Source organism: Misgurnus anguillicaudatus, chromosome 12 (genome assembly GCF_027580225.2).
Source record: "Misgurnus anguillicaudatus chromosome 12, ASM2758022v2, whole genome shotgun sequence".
Classification (NCBI taxonomy): Eukaryota; Metazoa; Chordata; class Actinopteri; order Cypriniformes; family Cobitidae; genus Misgurnus; species Misgurnus anguillicaudatus.
In genome coordinates, this window is record NC_073348.2 from 24793861 (window position 1) to 24815146 (window position 21286).

Sequence of the window (21286 nt, forward strand, 5' to 3'; positions counted from 1 at the left end):
CTGCTTTTCCGTCAAATTGGATATATGATTTTTATTTTAACAGTGACTCAGTTTACTTGGTATTTTTGCAGTCTAAACATGACACCATCTGTTTCAACAGATGACAGCAGAAATCATTATTTGCTGTTTCATATAATTCACCTTTATTCACACTAATCTGCCCTTATAATCTAGTCTGTTGACAGGTGTATGTTATGTTATTTTAAGGGATCATGTTTGTAAACATTCTCTGCAGGACAAAAGAGATCTTTTGGTCAATCATGTGCCTTTGTTTTTAAAGGGACACTCCACTCTTTTGAAAATATGCTCATTTTCCAGCTCCCCTAGAGTTAATCATTTGATTTTTACCATTTTGGAATCCATTCAGACGATCTCCGGGTCTGGCTTTACCACATTTAGCATAGCTAAGCATAAACCATTGAATCTGATTAGACCATTTAGCATAGCGCTTAAAAATAACCAAGGATTTTCGATACTGATATTACGCAGCGCCTAAAAGTAGTCCCCTTGGTAACTTTCAATAGCAGGGGACTATTATCGGGCATTGTGTAATATCATTGCGCCTCCTGCAGCCATGTTACAGCAGCAAAGTCCTTGATTATTACGCCGGAATGAAAGTATAGTTCCTAGGCCTAGAACATTGCAACTTTAAAGGGACACTTCACTTTTTTTGAAAATATGCTCATTTTCCAGCTCCCCTAGAGTTAAATATTTGATTCTTACCGTTTTGGAATCCATTCAGCTGATCTCCAGGTATGGCGCTAGCACTTTTAGCATAGCTTAGCATAATCCATTGAATCTATTTAGACCATTAGCATTGCGCTAAAAAATAGAAATTTTTCCTATTTAAAACTTGACTTTTCTGTAGTTACATCGTGTACTTGTAACACGATTTCCGACGGAAATTTAAAAGTTGCGATTTTCTAGGCAGATATGACTAGGAACTATACTCTCAAACTAGAAAATCTCAGCTTTTAATTTTCCGTCGGAAAAAGTACAGGATGTAACTACAGAAGAGTCAAGTATTAAATAGGAAAAATATCGAAACTCTTTGGTTGTTTTTGAGCGTGATGCTAATGGTCTAATCAGATTCAATGGATTGTGCTAAGCTATGCTAAAGGTGCTAGCGCCAGACCCGGAGATCAGCTGAATGGATTCCAAAACGGCAAGAATCAAATGTTTCACTCCAGGGGAGCTGCAAAATGAGCATATTTTTAAAAAAAGTGTGTCCCTTTAATTTTCTGTCGGTCTTAGTACACGATGTAACTACAAAGAGTCAAGTTTTAAATAGGAAAAAAATAGAAACTCTTTGGTTAGAGATCGGCTGAATGGATTCCAAACGGGTAAAACTCAATAAAAAAAAAGAAAAGAAAAGCGGAGTGTCCCTTTAAGTACTGTTTTTTCAAAAGAGAAAATATCTTAAAATAACACTTCTAAATACAATAACACAAACACATAATCTTATATAGCGTTTAAAAAAATGATCAACACAGACCCGTTTTTATTATATATTTATTTTTTATGTCGTCATTGTTTTCAAACACACACACACATTTTAATTTCTAAGTTGGAACAATAAACACAGGTCATCATAACTGTCTTTTTTGCAATATATATGTATATTTATATATATTTATATTTTCCCAAGATGTTCATCCTTATAGTAGACATTGACAGATTTACTCTACAACTGATTTTTAATGTACTTCTGGTTGCCAAATGTTTCCCTGTTACAATGTACATGGTTCTGTTTAATAATAAGAAAAATAAATAAATAAATAAATAAAAAACATAAAATCTTGTAAAGACCGCATTACCCATGATCCTCCATCCTAGTCCCTCCAGAAAGTCCAGACGAACAGGGGTAATACCGATCTTGAACATTTCCTCCTCAAATAAATCAAATATGAAAATTGTTAAACTAATACAACAACTTGGCTATCGGTTCAATGCATTTCTACAAGACCAGCGCTAACTTTATGGGCTTAACCTCTGGCAATCTGCTCATATGCATTCTCTGTCCTCAACAAACGGTTTATCGTTGATGGTGCATCTCTAAACTGATAGCAACCAGGTAAAGTTGGTGTTTAAGTCATACACTGTACAAGCTTTCTGAAAAACCTCGGACACGCTAACCTTTAATAAGGCAGGGTTTAGTTTCCAGTATTACTTTGATATCTTAGGTCACCGTTCTTATCTTAAATGAAAGATTTAAAAAATAAAGTTGACTACGCACGGTAAAGCTGTGCCACACAGCATCAGCGTAAGCCTTAACTAATTTCTGCTTAAAGTAAACAAAACTTCAAATCTAAACAACCGTGTGATGCGTGTAATGGAGAAATCACTGTGGCTTTTGAGCCAGTCTGGTGAAGGTTTGCATCTTCTCTGGTTTCCCTCCAATTAAAAAGATGCAATGTCTTTAACAAGCTGGCATGACAAAACTTCTCCCACCGCCTCTCTCAACCCACACATTACTGTACGAAACAAAAGTGCCAAGACGAAACAGAAAACGTCTTCATACACTCACAAAAAGAAAAAGCGTTTTTTATATTCGTCCCCTATTAGAATCCTTTACATTTGTGAACAACATTTTTGAGTCCTACCCCATTGTGTGTTTATGGATTAGTTATACTGTTGGAGGAAAATCTTTGTATTTGCATAATATAATACATCATTTTGCTTAAAATTTTCCGATTTAGCATCTTGATCTAATTCTGTTTACTAAATGCCTTGATCAAATATGACCCCCTTTCCCCCACACCAACCCCACTTTACAACACGAAACAGTACAGTTTTTTGTCTTTTTTATCTTTAAACAGCTGCAAAGAAGTGTTACGTTACATATTTCATACTGAGCATTATAGAGACAGACTTAAAGAAAACGTTGTGCTATTATTTTCTGTCCACGAATGGGTTGTATTGGGATTTAAAATTCCTTTTCCTGTTAGCATAGCCACTTGTTTTCTAATAAAAATATTCAAGTAAATAAAGATAGACCTGTAAAGAGAGATTTTTTTCTTTCAACAGGAGCTTTTTAAAAACCAGAGATCTTTCAGAGAACAGGGGAAATGATTCGTCCCTTAACCTGTTTCTGACGGCAGTTGGCAGTATAAGCAAGATATAACATGGTCTTTGGTCATTTTTACTCGGAGTTAATAAACATGAATAAAATGTACTAAGGCTGTCTCCTTTAAAAAAGAGAAAATCTTGATGAATGAAAGTATGTGGGAAGCAAAGAAAGCCTATAAACTTAATATTGCATTAAGCTCATATATCCAAATCTATATCATAATTCACTCAAGCTTTGCCAAACAGATAATGCTCACTAAAAACACATTAGTGGGATCGTTGCTCTAGCACCGCCCCCTTTGCGGTGGCTCCGCCTCCTGTCACAATTAATCAGCTAATCTGTACCCTCCCTCCAGTTCATATAAGCAAGTTACCATGGTAACATCCTTTCAATACCTGCAGAAGTCTAAGCAGCCTAATCTCTTATTAGACTAGCCGACACAGAGGTCCTCAACAAAATCTACACATGCAAACTCAGCGGCAGGCATAAATGGAGAAAAGCTAACTTCGCTAGCTGGAAAATTAGAGCGCACGACACATCGGATGAACTTGGAAGGTGGGGGGTGATCACGTGCACACTTCATGCCTGGCTTGCTTCTTGTCGACAGATTGGTTGGGTGAGACAGACTGAAGGGTGATGGTGATGGAGGCGTGCATATGCACAATAGCACACGGCAAGGGCACGATGAAAAATCAGATAGAGAAACGTCCCCTCAGGTGCTCGGCAGTGTGTAAACTACAGCTGAACTTAATAAACAGGCACACAGAGAAAGATCTGGTCCGTATATCTGCCTGCATCACACGTAAAAATATACATATATAATCTATCTCTATAGTTTATAAAGGCGCTATCTATACATAATAGAGAGAGAACCATAACTGTTAAAACGTAGTAAAACGAACCAGTGTGCTTTCAGGCGGCTGAATTCATGCATTGGTTTGGCAGTACTTCTGACAGAGGTTGATATGATGTGAGAAAGTAACACAACATATGGTTCTCTCGCATCGCACCTGCAGTCTAACCAATTAAAAAGCGCCATCAAAAAACAAGCTTTATGTGCATGATAATATTTCCCCTTTTTTGTTGGAGCCACACTCATCTGTATGGAGATTCTCTGGCCTTTAAAAAGCTAACCCAATTTTGATAACAGCCTTTTCTTTGAACGTACAGCGCGATGGACTTCACAAACACGTGAAAAATTTTATTTGTGCGGTTTATTAGTGTGTCGACTTCTATAGGACGTTGTTTTAAAACACACTTACTTTACACTGTATGTGTTTTATAGACAGCACTGCTATCGAGGAATGTTTAAGAGATAAGACACTAAAGACGTCGAAATTAAGACAAACATCTACAGTCATTGGTCCGATCTGTTGTGGCAGTTTACGTCGTATAGAATAAGAAAGAAAGAGGGGGTCAGAGATAGAGTAAAAATTGGGAATATTGAGTTAAGAGTCACTTGTGCAAAAACACACCAATACTCATTGAGTAAGAGAAATAGAGCGTGCAATATACAAACACCCAGATCAAGAGGCAGTAGTTTGAAACCTAAAGCAAAGTAAGTCTTACAAAACTTAAAAAAATATACAAATGCACACTCGCACACAAACTACAAAAACCATTATATCAGAATAAAACTCTACAAAGACGTTTTCTTCGAATATATACCGTATAATCTTATCATATTCTAAGGGTTGTGTTTCTCACAAGTAGTCGGGAGTATGAACAGTATTTCAGAAAAGCCGGAGGTATTTACAGAGGACACATGGCTACACACTCACTTACAGGACAGATGAGAAGTTACAGGGGTCCAGCTGTGAGGCAGAGGGGGCAAGGGCACAGATTTAGACTCATTGAGGGCAAATAAATACGATTGTTGTGAGAAGTCATTTCTCGGATCATTTTTGGAGGGATTTGTCTTCGAATCGGGTGTTCGTGAGGTGGGGTAGGAACATCGCGCTTTAGGTGCTGAAGTACACTGTTAAGAAGCAGATGAAGCAGACATTGAATATAACATTGAAATTAATATGGAAATAAACTGCATGCATTTTGCCATTCAAAAAGTTTTCTTACCGATGATAATAATGAGGATAATCACGCATATCACCCCCAGGATGATCATCATCTAAAGAAAATGTGGCAAAAATGAAGAGAACAAGATAAATAGCAGAAATCAAACCTGTCATACTAATACTTGACTAGTGATCATAGCAACTAGGGCTGTCACGATTATAAAATTTGGCTGACGGTTAATTGTTTCGATTATTACGATTAATTGCCTGTTTTAGGGCTTTGATGGTTATGACGATTAACTGTCTGTTTTGTTTCTTTGACATTTAATTCCCATACATTTTTTTTGTTCATGAAATAATTTCAACACATTGTTGTGATTATTTAAATACAATTTTTTGCAAGGTTTACCTGGCAGTAAATATTAATACACATAACACATATTTAAAAGTAATCTGATACGGTCTCGTTTACACAGGTGCTGCAGCTCCCCCTTGTGTTTTTAGAGAGATGTGCAATCATTGCGGTGATCTGAAATTATCACGAAGAGGTCAAACAATCGCGATGAGATGATTATTTAATCATTGTGACAGCCCTAATAGCAACAAATGTAATGTTTGTCTTCATACATAAGTTACTGTACACTGTAAAAACTATATGGAGGTTCAAGTTACCTTGTTGGCTAAAAGTTGTGTAAAAATTGTTAATATTTTTAAGTTGAATTGACTCGACATTTTAAGGTAACCAACTTGCTTTTTTAGGTTTAGAAAGTCTCAGCAGCAAACTCATTTGTTTGTATTTCGGGTCTAAATTTACGGCTTAACATACAGATAAAATGTTCTAGATATACAAAGTGACCCTGCACACTTAAAGGTGCAGTGTGTAACTTTTAGAAGAATCCCTTGACTGAAATGCTAAATAATATACATAACTATATTATCAGTGGTGTATAAAGACCTTTCATAATGAACCATTATGTTTTTATTACCTTAAAATTAGCCGTTTTTATCTATATACACTGAGGGTCCCCTTCCATTGAAGTCACCACTTTGTGCCGCCATGTTTCTACAGAAGCCCTTAACGGACAAACTTTGTTTACCAATGATGAAGTGTTTGTTCTATGGGGTCTAGCATAGCTTCTCTATGCGTTTCAAAAGCAAGGGATGAGCCGTGGACTGAGCCGTTGGGTGAAATTTGAAACCTCACCACTAGATGCCGCTAAAATTTGCACACTGCACCTTTAAAAGAGGTTGTCTTGCAGTCACTGATTTATCTTTGCTGGTTTTTATTTGTCATTGGAGATGATTTGCGTGGTTTACCTTGGCGTTCTTCCACCAGTATTTATTCTTGAGCTTGGCAGCGCTGGTCTCGAACTGTGAGGCTCCAGCCTGCAGGGCATCAGCCCGATCATCCAATTCGGACAGCTTCTGGTCCCTCTCCAGGACCTTGTCTACGTTCACACGCATAATATCCACCACCTAAAAAATATAGAGGTTACTAGTTAATAAATATAAATTAGAATCATATATATTTAAAATCTTTTTTAATGCAAAGAATCGAAGGTTTGTGGAAATGGGGTTCACCACCTCATCCACCTGAGCCTGTGTCTGCTGTAAGCGACGGTTGCTGGTGAGGTTGGGAGGCTGGTTACCTCCATCTGGGCCAGCGGTACCGCCAGGGGCTGGTGCAGACCTAAAAACAAATTGTGATATGGATATGAGGAACATAGCAGAAAATAATGTCTGAATACAGCACAAGGTGAGCAGGATATTTGTTTAAAATTATTTTTGAGAATAGATTACCAGTTGCATGTGATTTCGATGTGAAATATATTTGTACATGAAAGTACACCATAACCACCAAATATGTATTTGTAACTTGGTACTTTATTTTCATTTTATGATCATTTTTGGCATGTAATGTAGGCTAGATAGCATGAAAGGATACATACAATTATATTATATACTTGTTGCTGTTTGCTTATTGCTCTTTTTCTGAGGGTCACTTTGATTTGTCTGGATTCATTTGAAATATTCTGCTAACAGTGAGATAATTGCTGTTTTTCTGTTGCATGTCCTTACTAAGACCATTATTAGCCACCAGAGGAAGACAAAACTCTGGATAAAGGTCACCTCTGAAATCTCTCCATGTAATCCCTGATTTTCTCAGGGTGGATTTTTCTCAATATGAACACAAATATCAATTTTTTTAATATAAATGTAAGATCTGATACATAGATAGCCCTTTATATAAAAAATAATTTTACCTCCCCTCACTTCTATTTACTATTAACATGTTTTATAATTAATATAATTAAATAAACTACATTTTTCTAAGCATTTATCTATACAGGCCTACTGATATCTAGATCTAGAAGCATAAGCTGCTAAAGTGAGGTTTAAAGGAACAGATTTAAGGGCAAGTCTGTAACCACAAGGTTAAATGATATATTAGTCAATGACAAATTTGTATGTTTTGAGACGTTATGGCTAAACAAATAATGAAATATCTGCAATATTTTTCTATTTAAACTTAAAAATGCATGATATATAATATTTGAGCCTTGAGAATGTTTAATCAAACAAAGCAAACAATCAAATGCATACACAGTATTGTCCCCTGACAGCTGCCTGGTTATGCAAGGCCATTTTTCATATGCTTGCTGAAAAAATAAATTAGAAAAATATATGTGATTAAATGTTTAGGGTAGGCCTACCAGCAACCCAAATACCTTTCAGTTTTACAGTGACAACAATCAAGATTTTACTTAATGGTTTCAGAGGTCTTTTTACACAAAACTGGCAAAGGCAGGGTCATATGGATGATGGAGACAACATCCCCACCCCCACAAGAGGCCTTCATGAAGCGCGTGCGTGTCTCTGTGACTGTTGCGTCACAATCAACATATATACTGTCAAATGATAAATAATTGACATAACAAAACTTATTTTATTACAAGTAAGCAAGAGCTAGGCACATAAACAATATTATTTCGATACGCATCGATGTGTTGGCCCAGTAGGTCGTAACAAAAGTATACAGAAAGGTTATATGCACATAACGTTTAGGATGTGGACCATTTCAATTAGTTAAACCTGTTAAACGAGCGCGTCTAGAAAAATGCACAAAAGATGCCACGGCCATCTTTGCTTGCGCCCTCTGAACACCTGCGCTCTTTGTATTTGGTTTAAGCCAAACCAAATATCAGCAAATAGCTTATTATATAGATTATATTCGAATACAAAAATAAGATATTCGAATTGAAAATATAACGTTTTTAAAACGCAAGCATGAGCGTCCGTTTCCCAACCCCCACAACTCGCGTGGAATATCACGCCTCGTGTTTTCTGCGTGAGCTCGATGACTCAGAAATGTAATGTATTTTTTATTATCTTAGTATAAATGTCATTTGTAAAAATCGATACTAGGCCATTCATGTAATAAACTGGGCCTTGTGCTATATGAGAGAAATATTGCGTTTTATTTATTAGTATCAAAACATTTAGGACATTGATGTGGGTGGACAAATATATATACATATATTGCAATAAATATCACACAAATTTTATTCAAAAGGCATGCGACCAATTCCTGCCAAACCAGTCCAATCCGGTGTTTAGGCGTGATTGTAGTCACTGTCACTTCATTCTACACATCAGAATATTAAATTACTAAGAAAATTTAAGAAAATTAAATTATTTCCGTGACGATTTACTGTGACGCGGGTATGTGTAAGTTACTGAGGAAAAAGTGGTAACTGTTTCTAAATGCATAAGCATTGCTAATTAATACTCTATTTATAGACTAACGTTACATTATTAGCTAAGCAAGTGCGCTGGTCAGAATACAATGAATCGTGGGGAAATTCCCAATAAATGTCAAATAAAGCGTAAGTGCAAATAAATGTTACGGTTAATATTTGTATATTCTTATACACGAGCTTTCAAATGCAAGAGAGAGAGAGATGACTCCTCAAATAGTTGAACAATGAATCGGGTTCGACATCCAAAGGCAAACAATTAAACAAACGTTAGTTAGCTATTTATTTTTAAAATATTTTCTACTTACATTTTGAACCGGGCTTTGTGTGCGTCTACAAGAAGCGTACGGATGAACGCGCTGCTTCAGGCGTTTCCCCCCTCTCCGGAATAAATAATGCACTCTCCAGGTTATTCCAGTGATACGGTATTCCCTGTATTTTTTTAAAGGTTTTTTTCCACCGGTGTGGGATGTGCGCCTTATATTCGTGCCGCGCCTCGCTATTATTTCCTTTATAATAAGGGCGCTCCGCCGCTACTCGCTTCTGTCACTATGTACACAAAAAATAGATGCTCGGATTAGAGGAACAAAGATGGCTCGTTGACGTCACTCGTCATCCGGGAAGCTGCAGGTTGGAAGCGGTGAGGGCACAGGAGATGGAGGATGCTTGTTGACAGTAGGAGAGGACGGTCACGCAATAGGGCAGATGTAGGGAATGCATGTAGCCCGTCATCGGCTGAACATATTAGAGGACATGGGGAAAATAGGTGCTTGAATTGTAGTTGCACCACATGTGGTTTGTTTATTTATATGAGTCACGACTGATGAAACGTAAACAAAATGGCGGTCTATGAAGGGATGAAGGAACTATCCACCCCTTGCATGTTCAAAGTTGAATTTAAACAATTAGTTTAGTTTATTCCTTTGTATAAAAACAAGTGTTTTAAAAGACAGCGAAATACTACGCAGCTGTGTTATGATGATCATTAGGGATGCGATTGCGAGTTCCTGTAATGGTAAAGAATTAAAGCAATTCTAATTATTGTTTAAATATTAGAATTTGTATTTAATACGTTTATGTTTTCATTTACCAATGTGGCATTAAAATATTTCATGTGTCTAAAGCGAAAAAGTCTGGCAGCGGTGGGATTCGAACCCACGCCCCCGAAGAGACTGGAGCCTTAATCCAGCGCCTTAGACCGCTCGGCCACGCTACCTAGTGGTGAACAGCTTACACCATCCTCAAAAAAATGTTAAACTTTTTAAATATATTTAACGGTTTACGTTTAGCGATATTTATACATTATCACATTACTCTTAAGTTTGATACCAAGCTTGAGAAAATCCGTTCTCAATAATAGTAGTAAAACGTTACGTTACATGTTTATGACACATAGTGATCAAAGCGAAAAAACAATTCACACATTGTTGTAATTTACTTGTTTCAAAGTATCGCTAAGTAACACTATCGTTAAGCCAGTACATACCAGTAAGAAGTTTTTATGATCTTAAATTATTTTAAGCCATAAGGACTAGGCTTTTTATTATTCACATCAATCAGTGTGTAACGTTTTAAATTTAATACAATATACTTAATAATCACATTTAAAACTTTATTAATCTCTGAACGTATGTGTTTATTTTACGGCAGTGGACAAGTAGAATAAAGGGCGGTGTCTAAATCCACCAATAGGATTGCAGAAACAAGTAGTATGCTAATTTGGGAAACGTTTACGAAACTGAAAAGAATACGAGATATTAACTTCAAAACCGTTATTATTTGCGATTTTAATTGTATGTATTGATATATTCGTAACATTTAGTCTCCTATGCTGTTAAAATAAAAAAACATGTAAAACACACAACCGTGGTTGAAAATGCTTGCAATATTTATAAAACCGTTTCGAGCCCATTTTCTTATTGCATCAGTGAGGTACATCCTTACCTGTTACCTTAGAAATAAGGTTTCAGAACATGATGATTGGATTCTAATGAATACGTGATTACTTTCCGTATTCGTTTTGGGCAGCAACCCCATAACGAGTCCTTTCTGAGCCAACCTTATTTTAATCTAATGTGAAATAAAGACTTTAAACTAGTATAGTTGTAATGTAGTGAGTGGTTTAGAGTTCAGTCGTGTTGGTGTTTCTGGAAATTGGCGTGACTTTCGTATTAGCTTTGTTAATTTTCTTAACGGCATATGATCCTATTACGTCAAAACTTTTTTTTAATGGGCTTTATAAAGTGCACTTCACAACGGCGCAGGCGTGGTGACGAGGTGGCCGAGTGGTTAAGGCGATGGACTGCTAATCCATTGTGCTCTGCACGCGTGGGTTCGAATCCCATCCTCGTCGAAATCTGCTTTTGCAATGTTTCGAAGTTTACTTAATACACTACAGTTTATTTTTGGCCTACTCATGTGACCAATCAGGTACCTAGTGTGGGGAATAACTTTGTAATGCTTTTGTTTACGCGTGTTATTTTTAAAAGTAATGCATTTGCAATGCTTCTGTTTCTGCGTGTTATTTTTAATAGTAATCTACAAGCTACGTGCCCGCGGGCGCCGTGGCTTAGATGGTTAAAGCGCCTGTCTAGTAAACAGGAGATCCTGGGTTCGAATCCCAGCGGTGCCTTTTCGATTGCGTGACTGTACGAGTAATAACAAGCAGACAAAAAGGAGATAGAAAGAACAGCGAATTTTGAGAAATATTTGTAAAATACTTTACTATTTGTTAAATAGTTCAATCAAAATAAGGTTTAAATCCACAGTGTTTAAAAACGTATTAGATTAGTAAAAATTAAAAAGTGTATTTGGCAGCGGTGGGATTCGAACCCACGCCTCCAGAGAGACTGGAGCCTAAATCCAGCGCCTTAGACCGCTCGGCCACGCTACCACGTTCACGCCACTGAAAACGATCACTTAAAACGCATCCTGTTTTGCGTTTTTGTGTGTTTTTCGTGTGCTTTTATGATAAGCGTTTATTAAATCACATTATTTTTCACTGATGCGTTTATGAAATAGACAGACCAACTTCTGACAAAGAATTATGGTATTATTGTAACATCTGAGAATACTGTGCTTAAAGGAAAACACCACTGTTTTTCAATATTTTACTATGTTCTTAACTCAACTTAGCCAAATTAATACATACATATCTTTTGTACAGCGCGTCGTGAACGTGTTAGCATTTAGCCTAGCCCTATTCATTCCTTAGGATCCAAACAGGGATGAAGCCACCAAACACTTCTATGTTTTTCCTATTTAAGTAAGTATGATGGCACAAAATAAAACGTTTTTAAGCAGATAAAAAATGTTTTATTTTGTGCCACCATACTTACTCGTGTAACTACTCATGTAACAGTCTTTAAATAGGGAAAACATGAAAGTGTTTGGTGGGTTCTAAATTCATCCCTGTTTGGATCCTAAGGAATGAATGGGGCTAGGCTAAATGCTAACACATTCACGACGCGCTGTATAAAGATTAAGTGCAAGCATTGACAAAAAGATAGTGATGTATTAATTTGTCTAAGTTGAGGTAAGAACATTGTAAAATATTGAAAAACTGTGGTGTTTTCCTTTAAATCCTTTATTACGGAAGTTTTATTTAAACATGTATACATCAAAAAGAAAATAGTGTTTACATGTAACTTAAATATTTTTTAATCACTTTGACATGTAGGCTATGTGAAAAACATACATTGATAAAATGTGCTTTTTAGACAGAAATGATTTCACTCAAAATGAAATTGCTTTGTTTACTCTGGGGCAGCATGACGGAAAGGATCATATAAATCTTGATTAAAATCATAAGGGTCATAGTTGGGAAACGGAGCATTAAAGATGACATTGTTTCCTGGTTCCTTTAACTTCTTATTCTCAGCACTGTTGTGAATCTCCGGTGGTTGAATCGTCTTTACTGGTCTAGGAGGGTGGTCGATCAGGCAGTCAGGGTCCCAGTAGGGATCACAGTCGTACTCCATTTCTTTGGTAATCATTGGAGAAGGAGGAGCTGATGGTGAAGTAGGTTTTTCCGGGATGGGAGGTGCCAATGCCACAGACTCTGAAGTTACAGGTGGAGAATTGTCCGGAACAGAGCTCAAATGACAGTTTGAGTGGTAACGTGGATCACAAAGCACAGGGACTGCACCGGTGGGCAGGTACACAAGCCGTGGTTTGCACAGGGGGTCCTGTACATTACACAAATATATCACATCCACCTTGGATAAAGGTGGCAAAGTGGGAGGTGGAGGCTGTGTGGTGGGCGCAGAGGTGGGCTTAAGTTTTAAGCCAAGGGCATTCTGATATTCGGATGCATCGTGGCCATAGGTGATCTCCAAATGACGCATCTGCTGGTACAGCATTCTTATTCTGTCTATCTCATAGAGCTAAAAGAGAAAGATGGAGTAAATCAGACCATTCAGAAAAAACAAAAATAGTTTGAATCTGTCCTGTTCTTACCCCTTCAGTGTGTCCAATACTGCTATAGTAGCGATAGTACGACTGGAAGTCTGGATTTTTGCGATGCCAGTTTGGATCAGCCTCTCTCCTAAGACGAGAACGTGCCAGAAAATTATGGGCCTGTTCAAAGTCAATGCTGACAGCTGGATTCGATTCTGCAAATATTGACCATTATTAAAAACCAGCAAATGTATACTTATGTCTAAATATGACAATATGATTTCATTTTGTGCAGAAAGTGTAATCCCTTTACCTTTGTCTTTTGAAACTTTGGCAAGAGACGTGGCCTCCAACACTAAAATATTAGATTTAGAAATATTAGAAATATATTAGATTTAATAAATAATAAATATTAATTGCTTAAGGAGAAAAAAGTTAAGTGTAAATAATCATACCTGGCAAAGTTAACAAACAATGCAGCCCCACAAAGAGGACAGCAGCCAAAGACGTCACCTGAAACAGTGTTTAAAAACTATGTAAGACTTATTTGTTGAATATTTCAAGGGTTGTAATAATACAAATAGTATAATTTGCTTGCAATCATCCTTATTTGGATAAAAACATAAATAATAAATGAATATGTAATTAACAACATTAACTGTGGTATTATTAAATGAATCGAATACATGTATATGTCTACATTAGATATAACAACAATTTTATGTTAGATAAGTTATTTATAATGTTTTGTTTCCCATGCAGTTGATTAGAAAGTCAAGTTACTCACCTTTGCTCTCATCTTCACTTTTCAGTTATGAGAATTTCACATGGAGAAGCTCTTAAATACTGGACTCAATACCATCAATTTAATTGGTTGTCGAGATCAAGTAGCCCCTCCCTTCCACATTTCCATTTTTCTTTATATAGATAACCATAAAATTGTTGAAAACAATATGCCACCTATTTTGGAGGCTTGATTTAAGAGCTAAAATGCTTGTAAAAAATGAGATACGGCTATGAAATAGAAAGATGCTCCTTATATTTAATAAGCAGCATTTCCTTTAGTTTTAGTGATTTAAATATTCTTTAACGGTGAAGGTTTTAAACTAATTCAAACAGATATCTCTGCTGTTCATTTAGTGATCTTATAATATAAGTATTATTTAGATGACTTGGTGTAAAATCCAATCGCACCGGCACTCATTTCCAGAGCCAAGTCATTGCTTAACCCTTAGTTTCACCATCTGCTCAGAAGTGTGTGTGCGTGTATTCAGGTGATGATAACATAAGCACCACTGTCTTTAAAGAATACCGTCCTAAATTAAACCCTTACTGCAAAAGAAACAGCTGGGGTTCTGTCTAATTTCTGACTTTGGTACCTCTTGCCTTTGATCTTTTTCACTTGTACATGTTAATTTAAAGAATGACACATGTTAATTAAAAAAAGAACATTAACAGCACCTGTATGTTATTTTTTTGGTTTTTATCAGGTTTCAGTTATAGTAGTAGTAGCATACAAGACAAGTAGCCTAAGTACTAGACTGGTAAGAGGTTTCAAACAGGTGTGATCGGGCAGAGCTGGAATCTGAGATATTTAGCTAAACAGAGGGTAGCTGATGGTAATGATGGTAAAACAACAGCCATACTCAACATCAAGGTGTTATTGCACAATTCAGTCTTTGTACACTACAAAATATATAATAAAACAAATCTCATCAGAGCTACACCTTATGTTCATAGTTACGACAGTATTCTGCTTACCCATCATATATTTATTCACTTGATATGGTTAACTGTAACTGTTAATATCATCCAAATTATATTCTTAGTTCTTAATGTTGAATCTTAACGTGTTATGTGATTCGTTTATACACCATTTACATTCAGTAATAGATACTTACTTTATCTGCACTGTATTTTTGTGGGAATGGATTAAACAGGTAAGTGATAATTTATATATGGAAAATGTACTGAAAGCATGATCAGTGCTACAGACTGCAAGATCTGAGGAGCTCAAATACAAAAGCCGCTAAACGCCACCTCAGCCAGAAATGAGATAGGCTAATGATATTAAATGCTCTAGGCACGTATTGTATGTTTTTAAATACCTTCGTTTCAAATGTGCTTAATCCCGGACGACCTCGTGACATGTGAGTGCAAAACATCACCGGCGTACTAAGTTCTACGCAAAAAAGGTCTACGCGAAACGGAAGTGACGACTGTTGCCTGGACGACGCTGTTCAAGAAATTCAAACTTCAAAATACAACTCATATTTGCATTTAAGTATTTCTTCGTTAATTATTTGTAATGCAATGTTAACTTTGTAGTTTGTTATATTGATTCAGTGACGCATAATTTATTTAATTTGTTAATTATGTGTAGCGCAACTAAACCACGCCCTCTTTCGGTGAGTTGGGTGTAATGTCAGCCATCTGATTGTTCATGGATCTACACTTTGAATTTTCACCAAAATAGCTTTATGGATAGTCATTTTAACATACTATGATTTGGGACATACTAATTATAATTTTAAATACTGCTAAGGATGGAAAGTATGCAGATTGGAACATGGAGACTGAATGTTTTTTTCTCTCGATTTTTGTGATTTATTTATAAACCATTTATAACCATAAATTCAGTAATACTACATATTTACTTTATTTCGATTATTTTGTTATTTTGCCTAGAAATAATTTAAATATATACAAAATGTAAAACAGCAATTATGTATAAACAGCTCATTAAATTACACACATTACAAAATTTAAATTAAAATCTACAATTACACAGACGCTTTTGAGTACAAAGCGACTTAACATACATTTAACGGTACATTTATTTTCGTAATTCGTAATTTTCCATGAAATTGTGTTGCTAGTGCAATGCTTTTCCAACTACGGAATTGGACCGCTGGGTTGGGTTTTTCCATTTGACCCAAACATGGTCTAAAACAATAAAAAAAAATTAAATGTATACTGGGGTTTCAGCTAAAATATAACCTTAAAAATCATAAAAACACAAAAATCCCTAAATGCCAGTTTGTACTACATCTCACTAGAGGGCAGTAATGGTTACAGTGAATAGCTGAGCGCGCGCACGAAGAAGCGAAACCGGCTGTTTACAGTCATGATAGCAGCAGTGCACGTCTAAATTTGTATATAAAAAAGGATGATTTAAACATTTTATAATGTAACAGTGTAGAGAATATATAACCGCAGATAACGGCGCAGTTGATTTTAAGTAACATAACATAGTTTTATAAAAGGGTTCGCGTGTGCTTAAAATGATCAGTCAAATTTTTATCTTGTCATCGAAGGGAGATCACCTCATATATAAAGACTGTATCCTTCCTTCTCACTTACAGTTGAAGTACTGACATGTAATTTGTTTCTGTTTGCCTGGTTGGCAGAAAGGTTATATAAGCCTGGTTGCCTTTACATTTCATGTAATACAATCTTTGTACATCATGTTGTTTAATTATGTGACTTAATTGTAAATCTCAGTTCGAGGAGAGGCGAGCAAAGACTCCATCAATGTCTTTTATGAAATGGTTACAGCTCTGAGTGGAGATCAGCCTCCGGTAGTCATGGTAACATAAGTTTTGGACATCTGACGCTTGACTGTGTTTGAGAATTTCAGATAATAGTTTTTTGATGAGTAATATTATTTTAAATGTGTACTTTATATATTGTTCCAGACACACAAGGGCCTTCATTTCCTCCATATAAGGCAGGGTGGGCTTTACTGGGTGGTGTCCACCAAGACAAACCCATCTCCTTTTACTTTAATTGAGTTCCTTAACAGGTAAAAAGTACCTTCACTTTATTATGATTACATTATTGCTTTTGTTGCATGCAGCATTACTCATACATTTTCTGTAGAAATGAAAGTGAAATAATACTTTTTCCATGTTTAAGTGCTATAATTGGGTCCCCAGTGCTTCTAATAACCTACAAAATGTGAAAAAGATCAACCCAGTAAGCATTTGAAAAAATAGGTCATTAAAATTTGGCTCCCCCTGTGATGTCAGAAGGGGATAATACTGCCCTTTAATCTGCACTATCCAACCACAGCACTGCCATTTGGTGCAGAGATCAGCTCATTTGCATTTAAAAGGACACCCCCAAAATGGCACATTTTTGCTCACACCTACAAAGTGACGATTTTAATATGCTATAAAAAATTATCTATATAATATTTTGAGCTAAAACTTCACATATGCACTCTGGGGACACCAAAGATTTTTTTTGACATCTTAAAAAGTTCCCCTTAAAGGATAAACAATAAGATTATAAATGTCTTATTAATGTTAAAATAGTAGGTGGGGCATTAAGCTAACAATGCAAGGGCTGTGGCTTCAATTCCTAGTGAATGTGCAAACGAATAAGATCACATTTATATTTATACATTGACAATTTTTCTACCAAACCAACTTTTTATGTGTTTTTGTATCGAGCTCATGACCTTTGCGCTACAGCTCTATCATTTGAAAAATGCCAAAATGTATAAATTGAGTGGTAAGACCAAAAGGGCATAAGTGACATTTCACCAACTTTATAGGAGGACCAGAACAAAAACATTACTATGGTTTGATCTTACTTTGTGAACTAATTTCATTAATTTATAACAAAGAAAAACACCTTTTATCCAATATTCAACTGTTTTATCTGTTATAGATTAGCAGCTCTTACAAAAGACTACTGCGGCAGCTTGTCAGAGAAATCTGTACGGATGAATTTTGCACTGATTTATGAGCTGCTGGATGAGATGGTGGTAAGGGTCCTTTCTGATTTATTGTTACACACATAATAACAAACCAATCACAAAATCAAACAGTGATAAAGCCACGTCCATTGTGTGTTTGGTGGTTCTCTATTTAATCATCAGGACTACGGATACATACAGACCACCTCAACCGACATACTTAAAAATTTCATCCAGACAGAGGCTGTAACATCCAAACCCTTTAGTCTTTTTGACCTCAGTAACGTTGGCTTGGTAAGTTGTTGTTTGTATTGTTTTATAATGTTTCTTTTATGGCTAAAGATACTTTGGATGTTATAAATTGAAATAATGTTTACATTTTTATCTTACTGTTTGCTCTCAATGTAGACAGATTGTTACAGCTCCAAATCATTTACTTCTTTTAATATTGGCTTGTTTGGGGCAGAGACCCAGCAGAGTAAAGTGGCCCCCAGTGTTGCAGCCAGTCGTCCCATAATGTCCAGCAGAGGGGAGCAGGTGGGTGATTCCTACATTTTGAGGTTTAACATGATCATATTATTACTAATCATTATCACATTTTGTTTTTCTGGCTGCAGGGCGGAAAGAATGAGATCTTTGTGGATGTGATCGAGAGGCTATCTGTGGTTATTGGTTCCAATGTGAGTACAGTTGTTATCTGTTGACTCGCTATTTAAAACCAAACCACTGACTGTTATAAAATCTGTTGTTTATTTAAGGGGATTCTAATGAAGGCAGATATTCAAGGAGAGATTAGGATAAAATGCTTTCTACCGACCTGTGCAGGTGGGTTGGCTGGACCTGAACACCATGTGCATATTGTAAGATCTTTTTATCTGCATGATTGTGAATTTTTCGTCGTCTGTTAATCCTGTAGAAATGCGGATTGGGCTGAATGAGGAGTTGAATATAGGAAAGTCCCAGCTAAAAGGTTGAATATGCAACACAGATCAATACAGTCCAATCTAATCACCATGTCTTTCATTAGATTTCTGATTAAACCAGTTTTACTCTTTTCCATAGGCTACAGTTCTGCTGTGCGTGTAGATGAATGCAGATTTCACCAGGCTGTTAAACTGGATGAATTTGATACTTTCAGAATACTAAAAGTTTGTCCGAGCCAAGGAGAGGTAAATTGTCATAACACACTGTGAATTGCTCTGCAGAATGTGTATGTTAGTAGTTACGTTTTTTTTTTACAGCAAACAGTGATGCAATATCAGCTTTGCGATGAGCTACCCTGCCCACCACCATTTCAGTTATTCCCTTCAGTAGAAAAAGATTATGTAAACAGGTCTGTATACCTATGTAGTTGTTTTTATTACATATAAAGCAAAAGACCAGTTTCATTGAATGAATTATGTATCATTTTACCAGTGTAAAATCATATAAGCATGGCATCTCAACTGGTTTATTATTTTTTGCAGGGTGTTAATCTTCCTTAAACTTAGATGTGATCTTCCACCAAAAAGGTCAGTTTACATACTTTTAATAAGTGAGGAAAATGCGTGATTGATAAATGTCTATAACAGAACAAATCACATATGCTTTTATTTTTGATGCAGTACGGCCCTTAATGTTTCAGTCACTGTGCCTGTTCCAAAAGGCGCTGTAAGGTCAGTTTTGATGCATTTCTAGCATTACTATTTTTTGTTATGCATCAACCTAACTGATTTATTTACCATTCTGTACAGTATGTCTCAAGAGCTCAGTAGTCCTGATCAGACTGCTGAACTACAACCGAAAAACAAAGCCCTTCTGTGGGAGATCCCACGTTTCCCAGGAGGAGCACAGCTATCAGCACTGTTCAAGGTAATGTTAGATTACTATTAGCGTTTTGGTATTTTTTTGATACACTTAAACCTTTAAAATTGCCTTCATTAAAAATACCAATACCAGTACATAACACTAGATGCCCACGAGAAATTTGCCTCATAATTTTAACATTAATCATTCAAATTATCTATTGGAAAAAACTATTACACTTAAATATACATAAAACTACAGATAGTCTAGAAAGCAACCATAAAGTGAAAACCAAACTGGTGTTTTGAACCCACAGGTGGACGTTCCGGGTCTAAGCTCTGCCTCTTTGCTTGAGGTCGGCCCTGTCAGTATGTCCTTCGAACTGCCCAAACAAACATGCACTGGCCTTCAGATCCGCTTCCTCAGACTCTCTCCAACTCAGGCAGGACTGTCACAACGATGGGTGCGATATGTCACTCATTCGGATTCCTATACTATACGGATCTGACCCGAACAGATGGATTTAGCATTCACTGTAAATACAGTACATCACCGGCTGATGAGTTCATGAACTGTTGTTCATCATACCTGTTTATAAAGACTTTTGAAAAAAAATGTTGGGAAATTGTTGTTTATGTAAGCAAATATCTACTTTTTGATCCGGTAATTATTTTTATTAGGGCTGTCAAAAGATTAATCGCGATTAATCGCATTCAAAATAAAAGTTTGTGTTTACATGATATGTGTGTGTGTACTGTGTGTAAATATTATGTATATATAAATACACACACATTCATGTATATATTTAAGAAAATTTGCATTTATAAACTGTATATACATAATAATATAGAAATATAAATATATTTTAAATATAAATATAACCAATCTTAAATATATACATGACTGTGTGTGTTTTTGTATATAGATAGTGGTTGTACACACTACACAGTCATGTTTTATGTAAACACAAACTTTTATTTTGGATGCGATTAATCTTTTGACATCCCTACTTTTTATTTGTTAACTTTAACTGTCTGATACGTGGTGTATTTGTATTTGTGTTATATAGTATTATGTGTCTACTGTCAAATAAAGTATTAAAAAGTATCAGTGAGACATTGACTATTACTAACAAGTAATTAGCAAGTGTGTAAATCTCATTTAAATGACTTTGAAGAGAAATTATATGAGGAAAATTAAAAATGCTGTTATCAAAAGTGACTTGCGGTGCATTTAACATATACATATTTTTGTCAATATGTGCATTACCTGAGAATCAAACCCATCAGCTTTGTTTTGCTAGCACAATGCTTGACCAATTAAGTTTAATCTAATCTAAATGTATTGATTTAAAAAATCGAATTGACTGAATTATTATGTATTTATATTTCCAAATAAACATAAAAACAAACATGCTTATTTGACCTTCTGTTACCAAACCACCTGGCCTGCCCTAGTACTATTTTAATTTTTAATGTATGTTTCTTTCTATTGACAATATAATACATTTACAAAAACACTGATTACTAAATAAATAATATGAGAATAAAGAAAATGG

The 21286-nt window shown here is 35.8% G+C and overlaps 3 protein-coding genes and 5 non-coding genes across 9 annotated transcripts; 4 read left to right on the top strand and 4 right to left on the bottom strand.

The window, feature by feature from the left end:
- Positions 1–1496: 1496 nt before the first annotated feature.
- vamp2 (vesicle-associated membrane protein 2) lies at positions 1497–9520 on the bottom strand. Its single transcript, XM_055208609.2, has 5 exons — positions 9149–9520; positions 6667–6772; positions 6400–6558; positions 5144–5195; positions 1497–5048 (listed from the first exon to the last, which is right to left on the bottom strand). Coding segments are annotated over exons 1-5 (336 nt in total). The 5' UTR covers positions 9151–9520; the 3' UTR covers positions 1497–5031.
- Positions 9521–9974: 454 nt separating this feature from the next.
- On the bottom strand, positions 9975–10056 carry trnal-aag (transfer RNA leucine (anticodon AAG)). The gene has a single exon. It is a non-coding gene; the product is annotated as a tRNA-Leu (tRNA).
- Positions 10057–10761: 705 nt separating this feature from the next.
- On the top strand, positions 10762–10894 carry LOC129447612 (U8 small nucleolar RNA). The gene has a single exon (XR_008645517.2). It is a non-coding gene; the product is annotated as a U8 small nucleolar RNA (small nucleolar RNA).
- Positions 10895–11111: 217 nt separating this feature from the next.
- On the top strand, positions 11112–11193 carry trnas-gcu (transfer RNA serine (anticodon GCU)). The gene has a single exon. It is a non-coding gene; the product is annotated as a tRNA-Ser (tRNA).
- Positions 11194–11398: 205 nt separating this feature from the next.
- trnat-agu (transfer RNA threonine (anticodon AGU)) lies at positions 11399–11472 on the top strand. The gene has a single exon. It is a non-coding gene; the product is annotated as a tRNA-Thr (tRNA).
- Positions 11473–11651: 179 nt separating this feature from the next.
- Positions 11652–11733, bottom strand: trnal-uag (transfer RNA leucine (anticodon UAG)). Its single transcript has one exon. It is a non-coding gene; the product is annotated as a tRNA-Leu (tRNA).
- A 743-nt stretch (positions 11734–12476) lies between these two features.
- On the bottom strand, positions 12477–15665 carry and3 (actinodin3). 2 transcript variants are annotated; one of them, XM_055208607.2, is made up of 5 exons: positions 15347–15665; positions 13694–13751; positions 13552–13593; positions 13299–13453; positions 12477–13225 (listed from the first exon to the last, which is right to left on the bottom strand). In XM_055208607.2, the coding sequence occupies exons 1-5, from the start codon at positions 15401–15403 to the stop codon at positions 12596–12598; spliced, it is 942 nt and encodes a 313-aa protein (XP_055064582.2). In that variant the 5' UTR covers positions 15404–15665; the 3' UTR covers positions 12477–12595. The 2 variants fall into 2 exon arrangements, with proteins under 2 accessions (XP_055064582.2, XP_073730317.1); XM_073874216.1 differs by lacking the exon at positions 15347–15665 and adding an exon at positions 14026–14105.
- A 567-nt stretch (positions 15666–16232) lies between these two features.
- On the top strand, positions 16233–20949 carry ap4m1 (adaptor related protein complex 4 subunit mu 1). The gene is made up of 15 exons (XM_073874215.1): positions 16233–16580; positions 16743–16828; positions 16937–17043; positions 17916–18012; positions 18127–18229; positions 18392–18480; positions 18561–18623; positions 18702–18768; positions 18860–18913; positions 19006–19112; positions 19185–19276; positions 19410–19454; positions 19548–19598; positions 19677–19794; positions 20045–20949. Exons 1-15 carry the CDS (start codon positions 16523–16525, stop codon positions 20234–20236), a joined length of 1329 nt encoding a protein of 442 aa, XP_073730316.1. The 5' UTR covers positions 16233–16522; the 3' UTR covers positions 20237–20949.
- Positions 20950–21286: the final 337 nt, after the last annotated feature.